Source organism: Heloderma suspectum, chromosome 1 (assembly GCF_057233095.1).
Source record: "Heloderma suspectum isolate Gila_16-S chromosome 1, 16-S_ref, whole genome shotgun sequence".
NCBI lineage: Eukaryota > Metazoa > Chordata > Lepidosauria > Squamata > Helodermatidae > Heloderma > Heloderma suspectum.
Window position 1 is genome coordinate 339,269,865 of NC_139458.1, and position 25,554 is coordinate 339,295,418.

At 41.8% G+C, this 25,554-nt stretch overlaps 1 protein-coding gene across 5 annotated transcripts in view; it reads right to left on the reverse strand.

Annotated features, from left to right (window-relative positions):
* Nucleotides 1-25,554, reverse strand: part of MAP3K5 (mitogen-activated protein kinase kinase kinase 5) — a 154,075-nt gene continuing 128,521 nt past the window's right edge. For 2 of the 5 annotated variants that reach the window (XM_084827627.1, XM_084827629.1), the window contains 11 exons: nucleotides 25,244-25,421; nucleotides 23,093-23,113; nucleotides 22,004-22,181; nucleotides 21,727-21,895; nucleotides 19,498-19,683; nucleotides 17,851-17,956; nucleotides 15,090-15,342; nucleotides 7,912-8,024; nucleotides 6,488-6,600; nucleotides 2,595-2,671; nucleotides 1-1,076 (listed from right to left, as the gene is read on the reverse strand). In XM_084827627.1, coding sequence (XP_084683753.1) covers nucleotides 1,016-1,076; nucleotides 2,595-2,671; nucleotides 6,488-6,600; nucleotides 7,912-8,024; nucleotides 15,090-15,342; nucleotides 17,851-17,956; nucleotides 19,498-19,683; nucleotides 21,727-21,895; nucleotides 22,004-22,181; nucleotides 23,093-23,113; nucleotides 25,244-25,421 — 1,455 coding nt within the window. In that variant the 3' untranslated portion in view covers nucleotides 1-1,015. Of the gene's footprint in view, nucleotides 1,077-2,594; nucleotides 2,672-6,466; nucleotides 6,601-7,911; nucleotides 8,025-15,089; nucleotides 15,343-17,850; nucleotides 17,957-19,497; nucleotides 19,684-21,726; nucleotides 21,896-22,003; nucleotides 22,182-23,092; nucleotides 23,114-25,243; nucleotides 25,422-25,554 lie in introns of all 5 variants that reach the window. The other 3 variants (XR_014786701.1, XR_014786700.1, XM_084827628.1) reach the window with 3 other exon arrangements.

Consider the following 25,554-nt stretch of genomic DNA (forward strand, 5'->3'; position numbering starts at 1 on the left):
GACGATACAGATGTTTTTGTTTCTTATTTTCAATAGCAAGGCCCTTTAATTCTTTTCCATTTCCTCCTGTTTATCATAGATCAAACCTTTCAATACAATTTCAAGCCATTAGGTCGATACATTGTGCATTCTTTATTTCTTAAATGTATATCACAATGGATAGCTTTAGAACAAGCTAACGGTACTATATTTAGTTCAGGCATATGTAACTGGTACAGTTCAGTAGTACATAAACAACACTAAAAAAAACAAATGCACAGTAGACCAGGATTTAAGTTACTAAAAACAAAAAACAGTATGAACATTAAGTGAGGACTGTAACTACCAACGGCGATGTTCAGCGTACTAGAAGGAAAAGCTACCAAATATGCTCTACATAATAAGTTTGTTATGAATTCCTCCCCACAGTATGGAAACACACAAGGATCTTGAGAAAAACTTTTAGTCACTGGGATGGCAACATCCACAAGTCCTTGTCTGCACCACCAGGAACCTCGCCCTTCCGCTCAGCCTTTCACACAGCCACCCACAAGAAAGCTCTGAGTTCCATCTAAAGCTACCCTGAGATGAACTGTTAATGTCCACACTCAGAAAAAGAGGCCAGGTCCCAGAAATCACCCTGCCCCATCACAGGCTCTGTGTGTGACACATATTCACCTGAAAAGTTAAAATTTCACATTTTGGCTTTGTTTCAGGGATGTACAATCACATAAACTCTTACAATGTGTCTGTATAATATCAACATTGGGTTTTGTTAAATGTAATAGGTGTTCCAGCATTTTAGAAAAGCAGATTCTGTATATAAAAATATCTAAACTACAATAATATTTAATGTTGTAGACAGATTTCTCAAGGACATTAGAAGTAGATGCAGCCAGAAAGCTGCAGTGTTCTTAACAATAGTAAACAAATACTGGATTAAAGTGCAACAGCATCTCTTTGACAGAACTCCTGCACCGTGCTGCAGGGAAGTTCCAGTTCTCTGTGGAGATGGAGGAATTCCTTTACTCCAGGGTCAGGTGTGCTTCTCTCGAAAGTCAGTGATGGCCTTCCACAGTGTACATAAAATCCCACCTCTGTAAAAGAAAATCACAGCAAATTTTACTCACAACAAATGTATTTTCCACTGTCAAAATGCCTTCATTCAGATAACCCAGCTTTCCCCACCCAGGTGCCCTCCAGATGTTTGGGTCTACAATATCCATTATGCCTGATAATTGGCCATGCTGGGTGAGGCTGATGGGAGTTGTAGTCCAAAACATCTGGGGGTCACCAGGTTGGGGATGGCTGTGAGAACCTGTTGAATATTTATTTTAGTTCCTACCAATCACTGTATAACTACAACATTCCAATGGGGATCTTCATAAGGGATGCTAAACGTTGTATCCTGTGCTAATGTTGGGCTCCCAGTAACCTTCTATATATGGAACAGATTGGGTCCACAGCAGCCTCAGATACTCTTGGAACATTCACTGGGCTCAATTGTGAATGTACTCCATACCAACATACTTTTTACATACAAATTAAAGATGTGGAAAATATAAAAACTCTTGTAAGCATTATTTGCAAAAATACACTCTGCATTCGGTCAGGACTAGGGAGAGAGGAGAAAGGGAAGGGAATGTAAGTAAGATACTATATTTTTATTTTAAAAGAACAACACATGAGGACTGCAGAAGGCAGACAAGAAATAAATAAATACTATTAATGCTCACTGCAACCATTATGCAACATCTTAGCAAAACTGAGCATTATGCAGGCTGCACTGATGCTGAAATACATGGATATCCTTGATTTACTAAAGCTATAGTAAGTAGGTATACCGCCACAACAACAAAAATAATTATCAAGAATACCAAAGGGTTTAATGCTCCTCATTTTTGTACTTCAGATATGCAATGCATTTTCCACTAACTTCCCCTAACAGTTCTTCACTTGCATCCCTGGAATTGGTTCCAGTTAACAGTGATGTAAATTATTCTCCTTATACTGGTTGGAATCCAACTGTGTCTGCCCACTGACAGAATGACATCTGCCAGCAGAGCAGATTCCTCCTCCTTCCTGCAGCCCCCCTGCTGCAGGGGGCGTGTGGTGGGAGTGGGGGCACAAGGAGACAGCGGACGTCATGCGATATTGGGTTTAGCCTACTGAAACCAACAAACAAACATTTATGTAAAAGGATTCCAAAGATGGGATAATGCCGCTGCTGATCAAGCCTGTCTAATGGACTTTTCTAATTCTATTCTACGTATGACTTAACAAAATATCAGAGGATAAAACCATCTCATGTAAGGAGAGAGCTGGGTGCCAAATGGGCTTGTATGTGTATCTTCTACTTAATTACAATGCACTGGTTACATATACATGATAATTTTGTTTTACCTATCATAATTTCAAGAAGAAATACATTTAAAAAACAACACAATTTGTATCAATGGGTAATAAATAAGGACTCAGTCAAAGTGTTTAATAATATCTGAATGATAATGTCAGTCTGAGAAGCTCTAAAATAAAAGTCAGTAATTACTTCATGTAAATAACAATAAGTGCTTTGGGAAAAGGAATACCAGAAGCTATCTTGAAAAAGTACTTACCTGAGTCTAAGGCATTTTAGATCATCTCTAGTAACATAGCGGAGAACATCCATTAGTGTGTAGTCTTCTGCCAAAAACTAAAACAAGAAGTCTAGGATGAAAGTTATGCTGTTATGACACTAGTTATCATTCTGGCATTCCCCCCAAAGTTTTATAATATCCTTGATGAAATAAAAATGTATTTGTTTGAAACATGAACAATGGTACTAAAATGTACACAGAACTTTTACAGAGGAATGTAATGCTTGTGTTTAATGTTTCATTTTTTTCTGGCACATTACATTTTATCACTGTTGTGGTATTTTTCTGGAGTTCACAAGCTAACAGCGTGTATTCACATGGTCAACTGTTACAGGGAAATGTCATCAGCCATAATCCAAGACAGGGTTAAGCACGCTTCAGATAATTGAAATCAATAGTCTTAAGTGTGCTTAACTCTTTTTTGCTGAATTATCCTGAGGTTAAAAGTAATAATTTTTCCTTTAAAAAAACATGGCAACTCTAGATATCAAAATCCAAAACGTTGTGGGACATGCCTCAAAAAGTGCTAAATAAAACCGTTTATTAGAGAAGCACTCTGGAATATTTTGTTTGACTGACTGATACATTTTCTCCTTGAGAGAGTGCTTATCAAAGAGAAAATCAGGATGTGGCTGTCATGAAGCCTGTCTCCCCCATGAAAAAACAACAACATATGCTCTCTGGATGTTTGTTTAGAGATACTGCCACCTGAAGAGACCTACCCCTGTTCATATGGTCCTATTTGTTTCGAAGGAAGAAAAAATATCAGCAACTTTCACCTTCTGGAGACTTTTTCCCGTAAAAAAACAATTCTATAAATTCATCTTTCGTTTTATGTCTGAATCAGTATTGCCTTCTTAATTGTGCAGAATGATGTATTATTTATATATTTATGACTTTATATGCTGCCCAATGACAAAACCTCTCTGGGCAGCTTATAATAGAAGTTAAAAATAATTATATATAAAAGTAAAACCATAAATCTACTACAACATGAAGCCAGCAACAGCAGACGACTTATGAATAATAAAGCTTACATTTCATAGATCTTCTATAGATTGTGTAAAGATTTTAAGACTGAAAAACCTTGAAAAATTAAAAAGGTCTTCATCAAGTGCTGGAAAGACCACAAGTACTGTAGGTGCCAGGTGAGCATCTCTGAGGGCATTCCACACCCCGGTTGCCACCACTGAAAAGGCCCTCTGGTGGTCAGTCACCCACCACACCTCATTTGGTGGTAGCAGACACATGGATGTATATGCCCCATTAGATAAGTCTCCAGCGTTCCTTCCTAAATGATCCAGAGTCAAAATTCTGTACAATATGCCCCCACAAATAAAACGATCATAAAGGTATCTAGAACATCTTTGAGACTGCTACAGTCACATTACTTATCCTATCCCCAGGTTTGTACTCCCTATATTTTGTACACTTCTTAACAGAATAGTAATATGATTACTAGGCCTGACTCAATATTGCCTTATATCGAGTCAGGCCAAGTCTATCTAGCCCATTAGTGTCGACACTGACTGAGTTTGCACCATCACTAGCATGGTTAACAAGCCACAGTGGCATGTTAACCATGCTGTGTTTGCTGGCTTAATTTGCTTTGCCGTGGGCTGTTTTAGGGTTCTGTGGTGATTTCTTAACCACAGCAGCAACCCACCCTTGCTGGGTTTGGATAACATGGTAAGCTGCACTGGCAATGGTAATTAGGCAAATTGGAATGGCATGTGACCAGCACATGCATGGTTAACAAGCCACTGTGGCTTGTTAAGTGTGCTGGCGAATGTGCGAACCGGCCCAGCGACTGGCATCAGCTCTCCAAGGCTGCCCTGCCTGAAGTTGCTGGGAATTGAACCTGGGACCTGCTGCACGCAAAGCATGTGCTCTGCCTACTGAGCTACGGCCCCACCCCTATTAATCTCTCTCATTTTTACCTTCTGCTATCACCTTTATTCTTTAATGCATTTTCATTATATCCTTTTTACACTGCTGTCATTCTTTTTCTTTTTTTAGTTGCTTCATTTAATTTCATTATCTATCTGAGAAACTACTTCACAACATTTAATTATATATTTGGCTTTTCAAACTATCATTAAAATTCATTTAAGTCTTCTGTTGTCAGTCAGATTCTTATATATATCCGTAAGGTCCAATGGAATAAAGAGATGACATCTCAGGATGTTGAAAAAATAGGTGGCTACCTCTTGGAATAAAACCACATATATTTTTTCAACATCCTGAGACTCCGTCTCTTTATTCCACTGGATCATTTTGGATGTTCTCCAGTTTTGTTTTACTCTGTATATCCGTACAAGCCAAGTAAAAGAACCAGAATGCTCTGGATGCTTTCCAAGATATTTTACAGAACTTTGGATCTCACTTCATAAGACAGAGCTGAGCTAGGGCAAAGCATACAGATGAAATACTTAAAATCAAGAAGTAAGCTTGTCATTAGTATGTTATTAATACTTTAGCACTCCAGATTAGCTTTCCCCAACCAGGTGCCCTTCTGATGTGTTGGAATGCAACCCCCATCACCACAGCCAGAATGCCATGGGAATGATGAGGGTTGTAGTCCAACAGATCTGGAGGGCATCAGGTTGTGGAAGGCTGGTCTAGATAATAAAAATGTGGGCCATAGCCAATTTAAAAAATCCAGGCTCTAACCCATTTAGATTGTTTGTACATTTTAAGTATAAGTTTGCTTTCTTATGTTCTTATAAGGGAATTAGGCAAATTCATGGCTGTTAAGGCTATGAATGACTACTAGTCATGATGGCTATATTTTACCTCCAGTAGCAAGGGCAGAATGTCTTTGTATGCAAATTGCTGGAAACATGAGAGGGAGTAGCTATTGCATTGTGGGCTTGCCGTGGACATCTGGTTGGCCACTGTGTGAACATAATGCGGGACTAGATAGACATCTGGTCTGATCCAGCATTGCTCTTCTTATGTTCTTTATGTTTAGGTGCTTCATGGATTGCAATAAGTTTATGAAAAACTTTATTACTGAGTGAGTCATAAGTAATCTTATCACTTGAGTGAGTCATAAGAGTGCCAGTATGGTGTAGTAGTTAGAGTGGGGAATGTTGGACTGGGGAGACCTGGGTTCAAATCCCCACTCAGCCATAAAACTCACTGGTTGACTTTGGGCCAGTCACTGACTCTCAGCCTAACCTACCTCACAGGGTTGATGTGAGGATAAAATGGAGAGGAGGAGGATCCTGTACACCACCTTGGGCTACTTGGAGGAAAAGTCAGGATATAAATGTAATTAATAAATAATTTTGAAAAAATATTGAGAAAATTCTTTGGCCTCAATTTACTTTGCAGAAGGTCTTCACGCTTAACCATGAAAGAAGGCCCATAACTCAATGGAAGAGCACATCATATGCAGAAGGTCCTGGATTCAATCCCCAGCATCCCTTATATAAAGGACCAGTCAGATCACTTGGCCAGTAAGTGAGCTTCAGTATCAGAGGCAGTATATTCCTGTGTGCCAGTTTGTGAAAACATGAGAGGAGAGTGCTACATGTGGGTTTCCCACTTTGTGAACAGAATGTGTGAACAGAATGCTGGACTAGATGGACTCTTGGTCTGTTCCAACATGGCTATTATGTTCCTATGTTCATGCTCATAATTTATTTCAACACATTATATTGATTCTAAATCTGGAAGGATGAACAGAAATAGTAACCCTTTTCTATACTTTTTGTATTTATCACATTTTCTTCAGGCTACTTCATCATTATTCCTTCAAACCTATGGGTAAAGTAAAAGTTATAAGTCCTAGCTGTTTGGGCACCGAATCGTAGGGCTCTAGCAAAATCACAAACAGAACATACCTAACAAAATAGCTTTCCTACCCTGTTTATGGTTTCTTCATCAGCACCATGAACTCTCAGCCAGTTAGTAAGATCTGGATCTTCAACCACTCCATCAGCGACGCTAAGGCGAGAGGCAGACATGCCAGGAATATCTAGAACAATTTTTTTGAGACAAGTCAGTTAGTGTATGTTTATGTTTGACACAGAACCATACATTTGTCCAGCCTTCACTCAGACTCTTACATGTGGAATTTAAGACCATGTTCCCTGTAACTGGCAACACAAGGGTGAGGTGCCAGATAAGGATTATGAAGTTCAGAACTGGGTCTATTCTAATTATGGTTTGCAGCCGAGATGAAGAAATAGGTGGGGAAGAGCTGTACCCTCTGCATGGAGGTGCAGCTTTTATCACTTCAGCTGACTGATTCAGAGGAGTCCAGTTAGAAGAACCATGGCCCTTCTGTGCATAAAACACAGCTAGCTAGAAAACACTATTGTACAAATTGATACAAATTATTATAAAAAAAAAACCTGCAGGTGAAAACAAGTGAAAATAAGGACTCCGCAATTAGCTATGGAAAAGTTTTGGCAGAGGGAGTCTCTTCTGAAAACTGTGCATGCTAGAACACTTCAAATGCATCTTAGTTTGCATATGTAAAGGACAAAGGCCATAGCTTTGTGAATTGTAGGGAAGTGATTGCTAATGTGCAAAAAGCATTCAATTAGACTTGCTCAGGTTTGTTGTTGGAATTATCTCATAACAACCTAAGAACTGCCACACTGAATCGCACCAAAGTCCAGCATTTTGTTTCCATCAGTGGCCAGCAAGAATTCTCTGGGCACTTAAAAGCTGGGTATGATGCCAGGGGCAAGCAACGGGGAAAGGGTGTTGCTGTTATGCCTTGCTCCGGTTCTCTGAAGATGTTTATCTGGCTACTGTTGGAAAAAGGGGCAGGAGCAGCTGAACCTTGGTCTGATCTAGCAGGGCTCTTCTTAAGTTCTCTTAGCTAAGTCAAGCTTTTATAGGAACATGTATGTGCGTGCAAGTGTGGATGTTCCTTAGAAAAAACTGTGATTTGAAATATCAGTCCTTTCCTAATAGGTAATATAGTTAAACGGTCTCTGTGAATAAGAAAAATAAAATCAAACTTGTTCCCCCCCCCAAAAAAAAACACCATAACAAGAAAAGTTAGTAATGTATACTAATGCAGTAATGTATAATTCCTTGTTCTAGATAAGGTTTCGATTTGTACAATACTTGCTTTACTGAAGCTTTACAGTACCTGAAATAATAGAGACAGCTATGGGTATATCATATTCTTGTTTCAAAGAACTGTCTAGAAAATGTGAAAAGGGGCTATAATAATGAAGGCGAAGTAACCAAAAAGAAAAAGTGGGGAGGGGGTTCAGGTGCATGGGAAGGCTTTGCCTGCTTTGAGCTTTTGAAGACTCTAGCGGAGCACCTATTGGTTGAGTCCTAAGCTTCAGGTTTTTGATCTCCTGTTCTTTTTCTTCTATAGCATGATGCAACAGGGCTTGGAATTCTCTCTCCTTCTGCACTAGCTCTTCTAGTAGTCTGTTAGAGAAAATAAAAAGAGAAAGTAAAATTTCACTACGTGCTAAGAGCCTACTAACATTACTGAGAAGCAGAAAGCATAACTGATTAGCAGTTCCCCCCAAATATGTCAATATCTTTTCATTCCTTCAACAACAAACAAGACTAATACAAGCTTCTACAGCTTGTCAAGGAGAGATTATGTGTACTGCAGACACAAGAGGCACTTACTGTGCTTATTTCTGAAGTTCCATCAAAGCCTATGGGAATTACATGTATTTAAGTAAATAATTTCTATCCTGCATATAAAATTCTGAGTGGGACACAATAAAATCCTTATCAAATCACATTGATTAAAAATTTAGAGACAGAAAAAATATGCTAAGAACTCTCCTAGATTTACTTGCAATCATTACTAAAGGGCAAGCTGTACAGCCTGCCTAAACAAGAATCTTTAACAGCGTGGTCTAATTATGTGTAATGACAGCCTAAGACAGATCTCAAAGAGATCCAATTCCAAAGGATAAGGATCACAACAGAAAATGTCTTAGGGTGCAATCCTATTGGGATAGGTGGCTGCCTCCGAACTTGGAGGCAACCGCCTATCCGACGCAGGGCAGGAGCAGCATGGAGGGGATCTTCCCCTCCGCACATCAGCCGCCCTGCATTCATGGCTTGGCAACCAATTTTGGCTGTCTAGCCACGGGAAGACGGAGCAGGGGGCAGATGCCGGACGACACATAGGAAGAGTCAGAACCAGTGGCATAGTGGCAAATTCAGAAGTGCAGGGTCCCTTCGTGATGGTCACAGCCACATCCCCTCACAGCCACGCCCCTTCTAAGATTGTACAACCTTGTAAGATATACCGCCTTCAACTGGGATCCAAAAACAGTGCATCTGAGAGTAAGGCAGTGGTATTTCAATTGGATGTCTCAGAAAAAATGCAGGGGTGTTAAAATCTTTTTCACTCACACACTCAAACACACGAACATTTTGTTGTTGTTGTTCAGTCGTTCAGTCGTGTCCGACTCTTCGTGAGCCCATGGACCATAGCATGCCAGGCCTTCCTGTCCTGCGCTCTCTCCCAGAGCATGCTCAAGTCCATATTCATTGCATCAGTGATGCTATCTAGCCATCTCATCCTCTGCTGTCCCCTTCTCCTTTTGCCTTCAGTCTTTCCCAGCATCAGGGTCTTTTCCAGAGAGTTTTCTCTTCGCATTAGGTGGCCAAAATATTGGAGCTTCAGTTTCAGTATCTGTCCTTCCAATGAGCACTCAGGGTTGATTTCCTTTAGGATTGACTGATTTGACCTCCTTGCAGTCCAGGAGACTCGTAAGAGTCTTCTCCAACACCACAGTTCGAAAGCATCAATTCTTCAGTGCTCAGCCTTCCTTACAGTCCAGCTCTCACAGCCATATGTTACTACTGGGAAAACCATAGCTTTAATTATACAGACCTTTGTCGGCAAGGTGATGTCTCTGCTTCTTACTATGCTGTCTAGGTTTGCCATAGCTTTCCTCCCAAGGAGCAAGCTTCTTTTAATTTCATGGCTACAGTCACTGTCTGCGGTGATCTTGGAGCCCAAGAAAGAAAATCTGTCACGGCTTCCATTTCTTCCCCTTCTATATGCCAGGAAGTGATGGCACCAGATGCCATGATCTTAGTTTTTTTAATGTGGAATTTCAAACCAGCTTTTGCACTCTCCTCTTTCACCCTCAACAAGAGGCTCTTGAGATCCTCTTCACTTTCTGCCATTAGGGTGGTGTCATCTGCATATCGGAGGTTGTTGATAATTCTCCCGGCAATCTTAATTCCGACCTGTGATTTATCCAACCCAGCGTTTCTCATTATGTACTCTGCATATAAGTTAAATAAGCAGGGCGAAAATATGCAGCCTTGTCGTACTCCTTTCCCAATTTTGAACCAATCGGTTGTTCCATGTCTGGTTCTTACTGTTGCTTCTTGACCCTCATACAGGTTTCTCAGGAGACAGGTAAGGTGGTCTGGTACTCCCATCACTTTAAGAATTTGCCACAATTTGTTGTGATCCACACAATCAAAGGCTTTAGCGTAGTCAATGAAGCAGAAATAGACATTTTTCTGGAATTCTCTTGCTTTCTCCATGATCCAGCGAATGTTGGCAATTTGATCTCTAGTTCCTCTGCCTCTTTGAAACCCAGCTTGTACTTCCGGTAGTTCTCGGTTCGCATAGTGCTGAAGCCTAGCTTGTAGGATTTTGAGCATCACCTTGCTGGCATGTGAAATGAGCGCAATTGTGTGGTAGTTTGAACACTCTTTGGCGTTGCCCTTCTTTGGAATTGGAATGTAAACTGACCTTTTCCAGACTTGTGGCCACTGTTGAGTGTTCCAAATTTGTTGGCATACTGAATTCACCACTTTAACAGCATCATCTTTTAGGATTTTAAATAGCTCAGCTGGAATACTGTCATCTCCGCTAGCTTTGATGTTACTAATGCTTCCTAAGGCCCACTTGACTTCACTCTTGAGGATGACCTGCTCAAGTTCAGTGACTGCACTATCATGGCTATCAGGGACATTCAGATCTTTCCTGTATAGTTCTTCTGTGTATTCTTTCCACCTCTTCTTAATCTCATCTGCTTCTGTTAGGTCCCTGCCTTCTTTGTCCTTTATCATGCCTGTCTTTGCATAAAACGTTCCCTTGAGATCTCCGATTTTCTTAAAGAGATCTCTAGTCTTTCCCATTCTGTTGTTTTCCTCGATTTCTTTGCATTGTTCATTTAAGAAGGTCTTCTTGTCTCTCCTTGCTATTCTCTGGAACTCTGCATTCAGTTGAATATATCTTCCCCTTTCTCCCTTGCTTTTCGCTTCCCTTCTTTCGTCAGCTACTTGTAAAGCCTCCTCAGACAGCCACTTGGCTTTCTTGCATTTCTTTTTCTTTGGACTGGATTGAGTTGCTGCTTCCTGAACAATGTTACGGACCTCCGTCCATAGTTCCTCAGGCACTCTGTCTATCAGGTCTAATCCCTGAAATCTCTTCCTCACCTCCACTGTATATTCATAAGGGATATGATTTAGGTCCTACCTGAATGGTTTAGTGGTTTTCCCTACGTTCTTCAATTTCAGCCAAAATTTTGCAAGAAGCAGCTCATGATCTGAGCCACAGTCAGCTCCAGGTCTTGTTTTTACTGACTGTATGGAGCTTCTCCATCTTTGGCTGCAAAGGACATAATCAATCTGATTTCGATATTGACCATCTGGTGACGTCCATGTGTAGAGTCGCCTCTTGTGCTGTTGGAAAAGAGTGTTTGCTATGATCAGAGTGTTCTCTTGGCAAAACTCTATTAGCCTTTGTCCTGCTTCATTTTGTACACCAAGGCCATGCCTGCCTGTTATCCCGGTGATTCTTGACTTCCTACTTTAGCATTCCAATCCCCTATGATGAAGAGGACATCTTTTTTTGGTGTTAGTTCTAGAAGGTGTTGTAGGTCTTCATAGAACCGATCAACCTCAGCTTCTTCGGCCTCAGTGGTTGGGGCATAGTCTTGAATTACTGTGATGTTGAATGGTTTGCCTTGGATTCGTACTGAGATCATTCTATCGTTTTTGAGAATGTACCCCAGTACTGCTTTTCCCACCCTTTTGTTGACTATGAGTGCTACTCCATTTCTTCTAAGGGATTCTTGCCCACAGTAGTAGATATGATGGTCACCTGAATTAAATTCGCCCATGCCTGTCCATTTTAGTTCGCTGATTCCCAAGATGTCGATGTTCAGTCTTGCCATCTCATGTTTGACTACCTCCAGCTTACCTTGATTCATTGATCTTACATTCCAGGTTCCTAAACAATATTGTTCTTTACAGCATCGGACTTTCTTTTCACCACCAGACACATCCACAGCTGAGTGTCCTTTTGGCTTTGGCCCAGCCGCTTCACTCTTTCTGGCGCTACTTGGAAATACCCTCTGCTCTTCCCCAGTAGTATATTGGACACCTTCCGACCTGAGGGGCTCATCTTCCGGCGTCATATCTTTTAATCTTGTGATACGTTCCATGGGGTTTTCTTGGCAAGAATACTGGAGTGGGTTGCCATTTCCTTCTCCAGTGGACCACATTTTGTCAGAACTCTCTGCCATGACCTGTCCATCGTGGGTGGCCCTGCACGGCATAGCTTATGGCTTCACTTTGTTATGCAAGCCCCTTCGCCACAACAAGGCAGTGATCCATGAAGGGGCATGAACATTTTAGGTTTTCAAAATACGATACTCTATGGAAGCTTCACCTGCTCAACTCAGTCTTCCTGGACAGATCCCTTCTCATTTAAACAGCCCCCTTGCACACTCCCTTAGCGCCCCAACATTACCCATTAGCCTTCCCTAAGCTCCTTCTTTACATCTCTCCCATCCCGCAACAGAAACGTCCACACACACAGCTGGATTGAACCATGCACGCGCGCGCGCATGCGCGCGCACACACACACACACACCTTCTTTCTCCTCTCCTCCCAACTGATTTTTTTTCTGTTTCCCGGCTGGGGGCTGGCTTCAAAAAAGTGTCGGAGCGAAGCCTCGCCGCAACCCGCCACTACTACACCACTAGTCGGAACAGCACATCCGCCCTGCCCCGGGAATGCTCCGTTTTTGCTGCTCTGTGCTCCTCTTATGAGCACAGAATGTGGGGCAGAGCCGTGCTGCCTACAAGGCAGCATAGGAGGGCTGTCTAGCCACTGACTAGTGGCCATAGGATTGTGCCCCTACACTCAAAGACTTTACAACTGTTCATCTAGATTGAAGGATCCCTCAGCAAGCCCTTTAGAATAAAAGTATAATACTAGGTGAAGCAAATGCTAGGAAAGAATGGTAAAAAATGACAACACGGAGTTTTTATACAGTTGCAAATTATGCTAAATGATGGGAGTGTGTATCTGGAGCAAATTAGGTGGAGGGGAATGAGAAAAGTGATTGGTGATTGGATCTTCACCAACTGGCTCTTCCTTCTTCCTTCTCCATCTTGCTTTCCCGTTCTTTTCTCCTCTCCCTGCACTGATAGGCTGCACAGAGAGGAAGATTTCCCTGCTGGTTTGCCACTACACAATGCAAGCATCAGATGTACCCTGAATGACCAGCCTTGCCTCTGGTATTGAGGCTTGGATGAAACAGTACAGGGCAAAAAAGAAAGCAGAAAATCCTCCCTACCCACATATCCCCCCCCATTGCTCTTCATACAGGTCCTTCATCAAAGCCCCTACTGCTATGAAAAGGAGGGTCAAGACTGCCTCTACTGGCATTGCGGAGGTGAGCAGAAGGCCATTAGCCTGCCTGCCTCACTTGCCTACAGAAGGAAGAGGTGGCTCTGTCTGCAGGAAAAACTCCTACAATCTGCCTTCCCTCTTGAGCTCCCAGCACTATTGGGAGGCACTATTGCGCTCCCATCTCCCAGCCACGTTGAATATTTCAGCATGCAACATTCAACATAACCAAGAGATGGGTCACAAATTCAGCTTTAGCATTATGTTCTGCATCACTGAACAGTGGAGGTATATATCTATGTATACAGAAAGAATATATATATATACTATACACACACATCTACCTTTCAGATTTATATACTGTATAGGTAATGCTGATGGCAGATTTAGGTTATCAGTGAATTCAGTAAAGAAGTAAATAATGTATCCAATGATAGTCAAATTAAGTCTGATTCATTTCAATGCATCTACTCTAAGTAGGACTAACATTGAATACAACCCATTAACTCCTACAGCCCAATCAAGATAAGCAGAAATTCTAGAACTTATGCTAACCTGGTTCTCTGAATGTTTATGGGACTAAACCAACTTTAAAAACAAGTACTTAAAAAAGTTTTGGATCAGGAATCTAGCATCAAAGACTTCACATTCTCTGTCTCTCATTATTTGCTGTACCGGCTTGTTTATTTTATAATTACTTAGCTCCAGGGACAGAGCCTTCTACAGTATATTTCAGAAACCATTAAAATAACGTGTTCTGGTAACCACGCCATCCAGGTGTTTAGCATCTTGGATTTGCTCCTGCTGATTGAATCATTGAGAAGACTCGGCGGTTGTTCATACTATTAGGAAAATTAATTGTTGGCAGTAATTAAAAGAGGCTCTTGTCAGCCCGAGGCAGTTACAAACTCCAATAACATTTGAAAATAGGCTTTGATGCAGGGGTGTTGAATGTCAGGCCTGCAGGACACATCCGGCCCACCTAGGCTACTAATCTGGCACTCTGGGGTTCCGCAGAGGGCCACGCTCCCTTCCCCTGCCCTCCACCTCTTTGGCCCTACTCCCTTTTGCCTTCAGCCCCACCCGACACTGGAGTGCAGCCCCCCAGAGCATCTCCAAAATTGAATTCGGCCCTGAGGCTGAAAGAGGTTCAAGATCCTTGCTTTAAGCTCTTGCCTCAATTAGGACACAGGAAGCGGCCTTACACTGAGTGAGACCATTGGTTCATCTAGCCCGGCACTGTCAGCACTGACGAGCAGCAATGCCTCTCCAGGATTTCAGGCAGGGCTTTTTCCTGCACTACCTGGAGACGCTGGGGATCGAACTCGGGACCTTCTGCGTGCAAAACAGCTGCTCTGCCACTGAGCTACGGCCCCTCCTCTATGACATCCATTCAGCTAGACGTCCAGTCGCGTGGAAGCAGGGTGCTACACATATATCGTAGCCAGACAGAGAACTGCATCCACAACTGGATACTGTGTGCATGGTTCCCCTCTTGAATTGAACAGGTCTTATTTTCTTTTAAATCAAAGTCCTGGCAATTGTCTCTCAAGGTGTAGGGGGGCGGGTTCAGTCTCCCTGCTCCCCTTTTTACACTGTACAGCTGATCGGTGGAATTGTGACTTTTTAAAAAGGGCTTTGCATGCTTCGCTGGACTGAAATTTATCTGGCATTGCAAATGGCTACTTGTGGTCAAATCACTGAAAATGCCCACATGTGTATATATTTTAAAATATTGGTACAGCTTGTGTGTATTTTAAAATGTGTGTATTTTAGGAATGTGTATATTTGAAAATGTTAGTACAGCTTTGTAAATGTAATAGGGAATCAATGCCAGGTCTTCAGATACCTAGACTTACCTATTTGTTTCCAATTTTAGCCTTCCAAGTTGAACATTGAGGGATCTCTGCCCAGCCTGGGATTCATGGGATACAGTAGAACTGAGGGTGCTCACTCCTGAGGTAGCGATAGCATCATCCAGTACAAGGCAAGGATGCTTGTCTTGTTGAATTGTTGGGTTTGCAGGCTGCTGTTCATGTTCCTCTTCACCTTCAATGTCATCCTGATCTGCTGTATCACTCTCAGATGCTAAACTGAAGTGCGTCCTCAGTTCTATTGCAGACAAGATTGGTTGTGGAGAAAGTGGATAAGGAGACATTTCTCTCTCTCTCTCTCTCTCTCTCTCTCGTAATACTAGAACCTGGCATCATCCTATGAAGCTGATTGGTGGGAGATTCAGGACAGATAAGAGGAAGTACTTCTTCACACAGCGCATAGTTAAACTATGGAATTCACTTCCACAAGATATAGTGATGGCCATCAATTTGGATGGCTTTAAAAGGGGTTAGGGAAATTCATGGAGGATAAAGGCATGATGGCTATATGCTACCTCCAATATCAGAGGCAATATGCCTATGTACACCAGTTGCTGGAGAACATGGATGGGTGCTGTTGCACTCCTGTCCTGCTTGTTGGTTTCCTGGGGGAAGCTGGTTGACCACTGTGTGAACAGAATGCTGGACTAGATGGACCCTTGCTCTGATCCAGTATGGCTTTTTATGTTCTTATGTTGTGAATGATCAGAACAATGAAATTGGAGACAAATGTGATGAGCTCTAAGAGATAACCTTGCAGATCTGACACACTGGGAACAAAGAAGAAATCAAGCTGCTAAATTAGGTGCCCATCCCAGGAGGAATCTATGATAGAACTTTTAACTCAGAAACCTTGCTAGTGGTGCATCAAGAAGGGACAAGGCCAGACCTATGCAAAGCTAATAGCTGCACTCAGCTGGTCAGGTAGCAGCTTCCAGCAGAAACAATGCCAACTGGACTAATCAACAGCCATGTCAGAGTACTTTAGCATCCAGAAGTAGCCAGGGCAGTGTACTTCCTTATACTTAATGAGATTAATGGTCCACCTAGTCCAGTACTGTCAACACTGACTAGCAGCAATAACTAGCTCCAGGGGTATTGCAGGAATAAGGAGCCTGTGCTCTCCCTACAGATGCTATTGGACTACAACTCCCATTATCCCCAACCATCTGGCCATACTGGCTGGAGCTGATGGGAGTTGGAGTTCAACAAATATGTAGGGCCACACATCCCCCACCCCTGACCTATCGCAACTGGCAGCAATTCTCTCCAGCCCTCTTACCTGTGATCCTTTTTAACTGAAAATGCTGATGACTGAATCTAGGAATCTGCCTTATACCTACTCAAACCAGGGAATGAAGCTGAGACCTTCAGCACACAAAGCAGGTGCTCTACCACTTAGCTACAGTACTTCCCCATGAAAAACATGTCTACCACTGAGCAGCAGCTTTCACCCCATAAGATGATCTTATTTTTAGCTTATGCCATAATAAATTTCTTAGATTCTAAGGTGCCACAAGACTCTTTGTTGTTCTTGCTGCAACAGACTAACACACCGACCCCTCTAGAAATTCCTCCTACCAGACTCTTTCCATGCAACAGATATTATGCTCTTGCTTTCTCTCCAAGATTATCTAAAGAGGCCTTCTTAGGGTGTCCCTGCCTTCAGAGGTGAGGCAGGTGGCTAAAAGGAATAGGGTCTTCTTGGTAGTGGCATCATCATCATCATCATTTATATATACATACTTCCTTATGTAATTGTCTCCCCAGATAAGCCTGCCAAGCCAGCTCTGTGTCATGCTTTACAAGATTGTTTTGATGACTAGCTGGAAACAGTTCCTTTATATGCAGCAGGATTGGCAGTTTTGTGCTTTTTGCAATTTGAAAAGAGGCTGATAGTTGCAAGAGATTTAACGCAACCTCCATATTACATACAGCCACTGAAGTTGGTTTGAGTGCTAGGATTTGCATTATATCCATCAAGCAATACAGTCTTGTGTCTCGTAAACTGTCATTGCAGCTGAACGTGGAATGGAAGGCTTTCAGGATTTTTCAAAAATAATCTCTAAAGCTCTTTCCTAATCACTGAGCTGGAGCACTTTTCATTCAGCAAATGCTTTTCGTCTTTACTCCGTGCTTCAGGCTTTTCATTTTTCATGCATCTGACCTGAGTTGCATTTTTCAAGCACTTAACAAATCCATCCAGACCAAGCTGCACAATTCCTACCACTTTTCATTGAATTCTGTAACTTATGGCTGAATTTGCTTGTGTTTCTTTTCCCTCTTTTTATTTTTGTATTTTGTCTATTATATCACAGGCCTGCAGGCAGGGACTGATTTACCTTTTAATCTCTGTATGGTGCTTAGACAATTGTAGGTAATTTATAAGCGATTCATCATTGTGCATTTAGAAAGAGCTTAAGGAGTTAATATTATGTGCCAAAAAGGGAGTTAATTGATTTGTTATATGTGAATTAACCCTCAATATGCATTTACTAAAACTTTGAGCAACAGTCCATACTTAAGAAAAATTGGAGTGTACATTCAATAGTATATATATAGGGTGAGAAGCAACTGGCTGCAGCTGGAAAAAAATTGGACAGCTGCTTCAGACATTACAATTGTAGTAGGGACATACTGCAGGTATGTAATGAAACCCACCAACATATTTATTGTGATTTCCATGTTAAGTGTGCTTAGAATCATAGTCTAACAGAGCCATTTCAATGAGTGATGAACATCTCACCTGGAACCAGAATAGTAATAGCTGTCTGCACAGCTTTGCGAATTATGCTGTCTAGTGCAAACATCCAATGTGGCTTGATATTGTGGGTTCTTAGAACTTTATTCACCTGGAAAGAGACACTGGAATTAGAACAGTATTTTTAAAAAAAATTACATGCAGCTTTGGTGGAAAACTCCCTAGAATCAGATAGAGAATTGAATCTGGATATGTAGTGCTCTTCTCCCTCCACCCCCTAACAATCTGTTCATTATCAGAGACCAAAAGATCTGCATTATTTGGATGTGAAAACGGGACAACTTATTTCTGAAAGTTAGATGTAACATACATTTGGATTCACTTAGTTTACCCTTTCTACTAACTGGAACAACAAAACCTTCTGATATAATAGCAGCCTAAATTGTGAACAGAGTAGAATGCTCAACTGCTTAACAAGGAAACACTGTTAGACTCAGTTTTGATATTTTCATTTTCTATTAGAGTAACATCTAAATAAAAATAGCATCAGAAAACAAATGTGTCCTTAACTATCAGCCTTGGCAGCACACCAGCAAAACAAGCCCTAGCCTTCCTCCCAAACTTGGGGCTAGAGAGGGGAATGACACCCTCCTACCTCTCCAGCTCAAAGACTGGGAAGAAGGCGGAGGTCGTCATGCTCACCAGAAGGCAACGGAACAAATGCCGTGGTTGAGCAGAAATGTGGACTGCTACCTTCATCCATCCATACTAAAAAAACAAAACAACTCAGAACATGTCTCATCTGAAGTCAACATTCTTTTGTGGAGAAAGGTTGATATAAGTTTATAAAGAGATTGTTTCTCACACTATTCACAATCTGTCAATAAATGCTTCCCAGTTTGAAATCTAGGACAGTGAACACGAAGTCAAGAACAAGAAACAACAACATTATTTATATCCCATCTTTTCTCCAAGGAGTTCAAGGAAGTATATATTATTTTTCCTTTTTATTCTGACAACAACGCTGTGGGGTAGCTTAGACTGAGAGACGGTATTTAACCCATGGTTTGTTGTCCTATCCAGGATTTGGGTTGATTGATTTGGATTGACTGCATACAATCAAACAAACTGGTTTCTTTTCTCTAGTTTGTTTCCCTCCTCCTTCTCCCTGTATCCCAAATTCCTTTGCAGCACTGCAGTACTGGGATGCAGAGTAGCTGGTTAGTTTGTTTACCACTCTTGCCTCTGTAGCCTGGCAAAATAACCCATGAACATCCTATGGTTCTGGCTTCACACGTAGCAACAATCCATGGTTTAAACAACCCAAAACTCACAACCCAAAAACAAACAATGGGATCTCTTTCTGGGTTGTTCATGTTTAACAAACCATGGTTTGTTAGCGTGACCATGTTCACACATCACGACAACCCAGAAATCAACAACCCATACCATGGGTTAGAATTACGTGCAAACCAGGCCACTAACTGATCCATGGTCACCCAGTGAGCTCCATGGTTGAGTGGGGATTTCAATATGGGTCTACCCAGTCCTAGTCCAGCACTCTGACTGCTACACCATACTGGCTCATGATTAACTACTGCTTAATACTATTGGCATGCATTTAGGAAAGGATGTCCATGGGTGTATACATTAGAACAACAAGCAAAGTAGCAGGGGAAAAAGTATACTCACCGCATCTTGGAAACCAAAGAGTACCAACTGAACCTGGCTGATGCCATGACTGTCAAAGTCTAGCTCCAGTTTCAGCTTTGAAAGTGTATTTGCAATGATTTTGCGATCCGTTGACCTTACAAATTCTCTGAGGCTAGCAACTAAAGTTGTGATGTGTTCCCATTTCAGCTTAGGCTCTTCAGATCCCTGTTAGAACAAAAAGAGTAGCTAATTGCATCTGCATAATCATGAGGTAACAGTGAAAATATGAAGTGTACACCCCAGCCATCCCCACCCCAGGGCACTAATGTTGTGCAACTTCCCTTTGTACATTTCAGTGGGGCTTCCACAAGAAAACTACCTATTATGAATACCTCTGTTGCTAGATACTAAATTACGTTACACACCAACAGTGTTCTTTCAGTTACATGATATATAGAAGAGAAATGACATGGTCCTTGATCACAGGGCAGACCAAGGGTAAAGATGGGGTTCCATAATGGTGTATTAAGGATGGGATGAGAAAGGATTGCTGGAAAACAAAAGTAGCAGAAGGCTATTGCCCTGAGGATGCCAGACTAGATAGACCTTTGGTCTGATACAGGATGGCTCTTCTTATGTTCTTATGAAAATTCTAGGCATAAAGAGAAGTATTATACAAGTCGCAGAAACAGGGGTGATAGAAAAGGGCCAAGTTACTAGTATTAATTTTAATTTATCAGTTTTCCGAACTACGAAGTAATTCATTACTATCCACTGAAGCAGCAAACATTTAGCATAAGACTGTTTCCATAAGATTGCATTAGAAATGGATAGTTTTAAGTTCTATTCCCTATGCCAAAGGTGGCATCTATAGGTGCAGAGCAGCTCAAAGAACATGACAAGCTACAAAACCAAACTCTCAACTTGTTACGGCTTCTAGTTCATTGCCTTTTGCATCCATGACATATCTCATTTACACTTTGGAATTTATACTCTGAACTTCTCAGCTAAGACTGAGAAGCTTGAATATATTTTCTGTGAATATATTTTCTGTGAATGTGTGAAGAAGGCACATTAAAAAGCATCATGGGTCTTTTGAATAGTTTACAGTGAGCTGTGTGTCTGGCTATCTGGATATAACTCCTCAATTCATTTTGACCTCTGCTTTACTTAGGGGTACACAGGGTTAATAAAAAGAGCCTGAAGGTGCTTCCAGATAAGGCTTTTTATGGTGCCTCATTCATGGAATTTTATGGGGGGGTCTAGATGTTGTCATCTCCCACTTGTAGCCCTCCCGTTTTCCCCCACCACTTCTTCCATCCTTTTCCTTACGACAGAAAATCCATTAGGAAAAGAAAAAGAAAAAGATGTAATTGCTCCACAATGCCTTCTGATTGGTAGTGCTAAGAGCCCTCTGTCTGGAAGCACATTCTTTGTCTTCATGTTTAATTTATTACAATATAATATCGCACCTGTGTGTGTATGTATTTAAATAAAATATGCAAAAAGAGCACAAATGTTTTTGTATTTCTGTTCTTAAATCAAACTGTAGTCTCTGAACTTGTAAGGGATCATTTGTCACTATGTTAAGAATACATGTTTTGATAGGCATGTTGATTTTGCTTTCTATAAAATCTATATAATTTAGCTTTCTAGTATTCACTTTCTGCTTTCATTTTAAAATACTAGTTCTGGTGACTGAAAAAAAAAAGCTCCAAAACATATAGACACCATTTACTAGAGATCTAGGAACCTGAGGAGAATTCATGTTGGGCTTGTGTATGCCATACAGTATTTTACTCTTCTAAGCTTCTACTTTTTACATCTTCTTTAAACCAGTTATTTCTGACAAATATTATTTAGGAAAAAAAATGTTTCTGCCTTAGATAATTAGATCATACTTAATTTTCAGCATTTGAGTGTTTGTTATGCAGAATTCACATAACATGTTACAGTGCAATCCTATGAACATCTACTCAGAAGTCCTGCCAAGTTCAATGAGACTTACTTCCAGGTAAGTGTGTGTAGGATTACAGCATCAGTCTTGCAAAGGTATCCTCATTTAATTATATTCCCCCACTATAACAGCCACCAAACCATCATCTGATAGCTTCTGAATTACTGACCCTAAACAAATGCACCAGAATATTACTGCAGCGCTGCAAAATCTTGCCATTTGTTATAGGCTAGTGCTGCGATCACAACGTCCAGGCCCAAGTATTTATTTTTAAATAATCTGTGCTAAACATACCACACGTATTTCTTTACCTGAGCTAAGGCTTCCATCAAATTTCTCACCACCTTATCCTGGTCCTCTGTGAGGATTCTATGGAGGGTGGCTCTTCGCTCACTATCCTTTTTGAGCATGAAGAACCCAGAATCTTTCTCATCAGGTGACGGAGGAGCACTGTGGTCCTCAAAATTCTCATCCGGGATGCTGCGGATATTTAACATTAGAAACTGCTATTAAAAATAATTAAAATGTATCTGAAAATAGGTTATTTCTTTTTTCAAAAACTAACATGGACATTATGTAGACCTTTACCTTAGAAAAAGAGACCTAAGCCCTTTTGCATCCTTGTCTCCACAGGATTTGGCTCTCATTTTAAAAGAGAATGGGTCAAGCTTTAATTCAGTGTCAGGTGAAACTGAACCATATTCGCTGCTACTGCTTGCATCTTCCACGAGAACAGGCACAGGCAAAGATACGCTTCGAAGATATTCTGCTCAAGGAAGCGACGGAAACCAGACAATTAGTGTAATCAAGCCTTGTACAGAAAGTAATTTATAATCATCGTTGGCCATGATCCATCCCCTCCAGCATGCATAGCACACACAGCCTGTGTGTTGGGGCCTATGGGAAGGGAGAGAGTGGTTGGATACAAGGAATCATGTCCAAGGAAAGATGGGTGGGTGGGGAGAAATGAATCATTATGCCCTGTGGAAATCCCCTTCCACGTGCACAACTCTGGGAGCTGCATTAGCATAACAGGAGGGATCATACCAGTCGTGTTTCTAGAAATAACATATCACTGAATGAGACAGAATAGCAGTATTTCTAATCTTTCTATGATTAGAATGTTATGTGATATGTAAAAATTACATAAAATTAATGTTCAAAGTATTATTTTAACAAATGGATGAAGACAACACTAAACATGCTAGCCTGAAAGTAACTTTCCTTGAATTCAGTAAAACTGAATTCTTGATTCATATGCATAGGGTTCCAGCTTTAGGATGATAAGGCTTTAAGCCTACGTAGGGTTGTATCCAACAGTGTCCTTCCACCAGTGGAGCAGACACCACTGGTGGAGCGAATTCCCCCTCCCTCCTGCAGTCCCCCAAATTTGCTCTAGAGGATTGGGGGACCATCGAGACCAGATCTGGGGAAGCAAGCAGCAGGGAGGAGGAGAAGGGAAACTCTCGCTATGCAAGGAAGTCGGCTCAGTTATTGCTGGACTTTGCCTTTAAGGAGTATTCATAATACAACAGTGAAGATCTTTGGCTCCTGCTGCCTGATTTGAAATTGTAATTGTGGTAGCTTATGACTGTATAAACATCCTAGTCCTTGTGTTTTAGAACATTTGTAGATTTTGTAAGAGTACAAAGAGAAAGATCTAAATGTAAATCTCACCATTTGATCCAACTGACAGTGCTGTGAAAAGAAAGGAAATGCATTAAAAACATCCAGGATTCATTTATGAAGCAGAACTGGAAACAGGTAATTTGATCCATTACATAAAATAAATAAACGGTTAACAGACTACAGTACACAATTTCCTTATCTGTGGGTTAAAGAACATTTTAAAACATTTGACACAACATTTAGGTCCCAATCCAGTTAAAGTAAGTCATGCCTAGTTTCCATTGAAAAATCAAAGGCAGTATCAAACCATGTCATTTTGTTTGCACAAATAGGGATGTCAGAGAATTCCGCGACAGATCTCGGTGAGGCCGAATGCAAGTGCATTTGGCCCCCGAAATCCATCGTGGAACGAAGCCCCCGCCTCCCCCAACCCACGAAAGTCGGGTGGGACGAAGCCCCCGCCTCCCCAACCCATGAAAGTCGCGTGAAACGGAGCACTTACCTGCTCCTGTCGGCACCGACTTGCGAATGGCAGCCACCCTGCGGCCGCCATTCGCTTCTTCTTCATGGCCGTGATAGGCTATGTAAATACATACATAGCCTATCACGGCTAACGCAGGGACGCCTTTTGCGTCCCTGAGGAGGCCGTGATAGGCTTCTTAAGTATTTACGTAGCCTATCACGGCAGGCTTAAAAAAAAAACCAACCCGTACGCAAATGGCGGTGGCTACGGCGGCCGCCATTTGCGTTCTGTATTTTTCGCCATTTTAGCCTACATAAATATTTACGTAGGCTATTACGGCCAAAAAAAGGGGGAACGCAAATGGTGCCCGATGTCAGGGTGGACACTGAGCCCATAGAGTCCCAGAGTAGTTCTGATTCTGAGGAAGAGCAGTCGCTCCTGGGAGAGGAGCGCGCTCCTCTTTCCCAGGGCCCATAGCTGACGGAGATTCCTCCCACCAGCATTCCTAGATTAGATAGCAGTCCAGGGAGTGACCGAGCGCAGGAAGTAGACTTGGTGGACGCGCGACGCTGATGCAGAGAGCGGCGCCAAATGGAGGGCGCAGAAAGGAGGCATAGTGCCCGGTTGGCGCGCAAACAATGGCTGCGCCCAGAGGATCCAAGGGACAAGGGGAGGGACTCTCCCTAGTCCTTAAGTTCAGGGGTCTGCCAGTAATTCCCTTTCAAACGGGGACCAACTGTTCCAACTTAGGGCATAGGTACTCTGCTGCTCAGATCTAGTTGCTACCTGTAGAGTTAAGTTGTAAAAGAAGAATAAAGCTTTGAAAGGAATCCCTTTGTCTGTGTCTGGACTTGGCTACTGGATTAGACTGAGAGAGGCCTCCAAGGAGCCCTTGACACCCACTACGTCATTTGCGTTCCCCTTTATTTCGCTGTAATAGCCTACCTAAATATTTATGTAGGCTAAAACGGCAAAAAATACAGAACGCAAATGGCAGCCGCTGTAGCCACTGCCATTTGCGTACGCGTGTTTGTTTGTTTTTTAGCCTGCCGTGATAGGCTACGTAAATACTTACATAGCCTATCATGGCTCACTACAGGGACACAAGCGGCGGTGGCTACGGGCGGAATCGCCGTGGAGTGGAGCCAGCCGGGCAGGATTCCGGGGGGGGGCGACCGGAGCGCCTCCCCCCGTTGAGGATTCTGGGGGGAGGGACGGAGGAATGAATCCGCGAAACGGTAAGTGACTTTCGTACATCCCTATGCACAAATGACATTGCACTAGTGGAAACTAGGTTTTGAATATACTCAAGAGGAAAATCCTATTAAAGTTACATCCGCACAAGTGGAGTTGTGCAAGCAGTTGTGCATTACACTTGGTTGTGCAAGTGCTTGCACAAGTTTAATGGGCAACTGCTTGTGTAACAGAAAGATTCAGCGGAGCTTTGCTAGTGCTATTTGAGTTTGCAGAATGACACTGTTGGATACTGCCCCAACAGGATCAGTTGTGACTAAGTCTCATTGCTTTCAAAAAGAAGCAAAATTTTAAAAACAATAGCCCAGGTCAACATTCTAAAAGCATTTGTTGGACAACATACATGCAAACCGATAGCTGAAAGCCATATTCGAAGTCTGTTAATGAACTCTGCATTTGTATTCTCTATAGAGCTGTCATCAGTAGCTTAGTTGATCCTAATGAACGTAATCTCTCCCACTTAGACCTAAGTATGTCTTTACCTGTTAGCTTTGATTGGGACTTTCTTTTTTTGCTTGTGACTTTTAAGAAGTCATCTACAAGAAGCTCATTAGCACAGGTTCTCCTGTCTGGATCTGGTTCAAAGCAGCGTAGCAGGAAAGCTTTTGCCTCTCCTGACATGGATTCAGGAATCTCAGGATGTATTTTGAACATTCCAACCTGATAAATGCAGAAGGAAAACAATCAGCAGATCTTCCATCACAGAGGGAAGTCTCCTCCTTCAAATGCAACATTAAAAAGAATCAGCATGAATTGCCATTTCCCAGTTTTATCTGAAATGGTTTTTCATTCT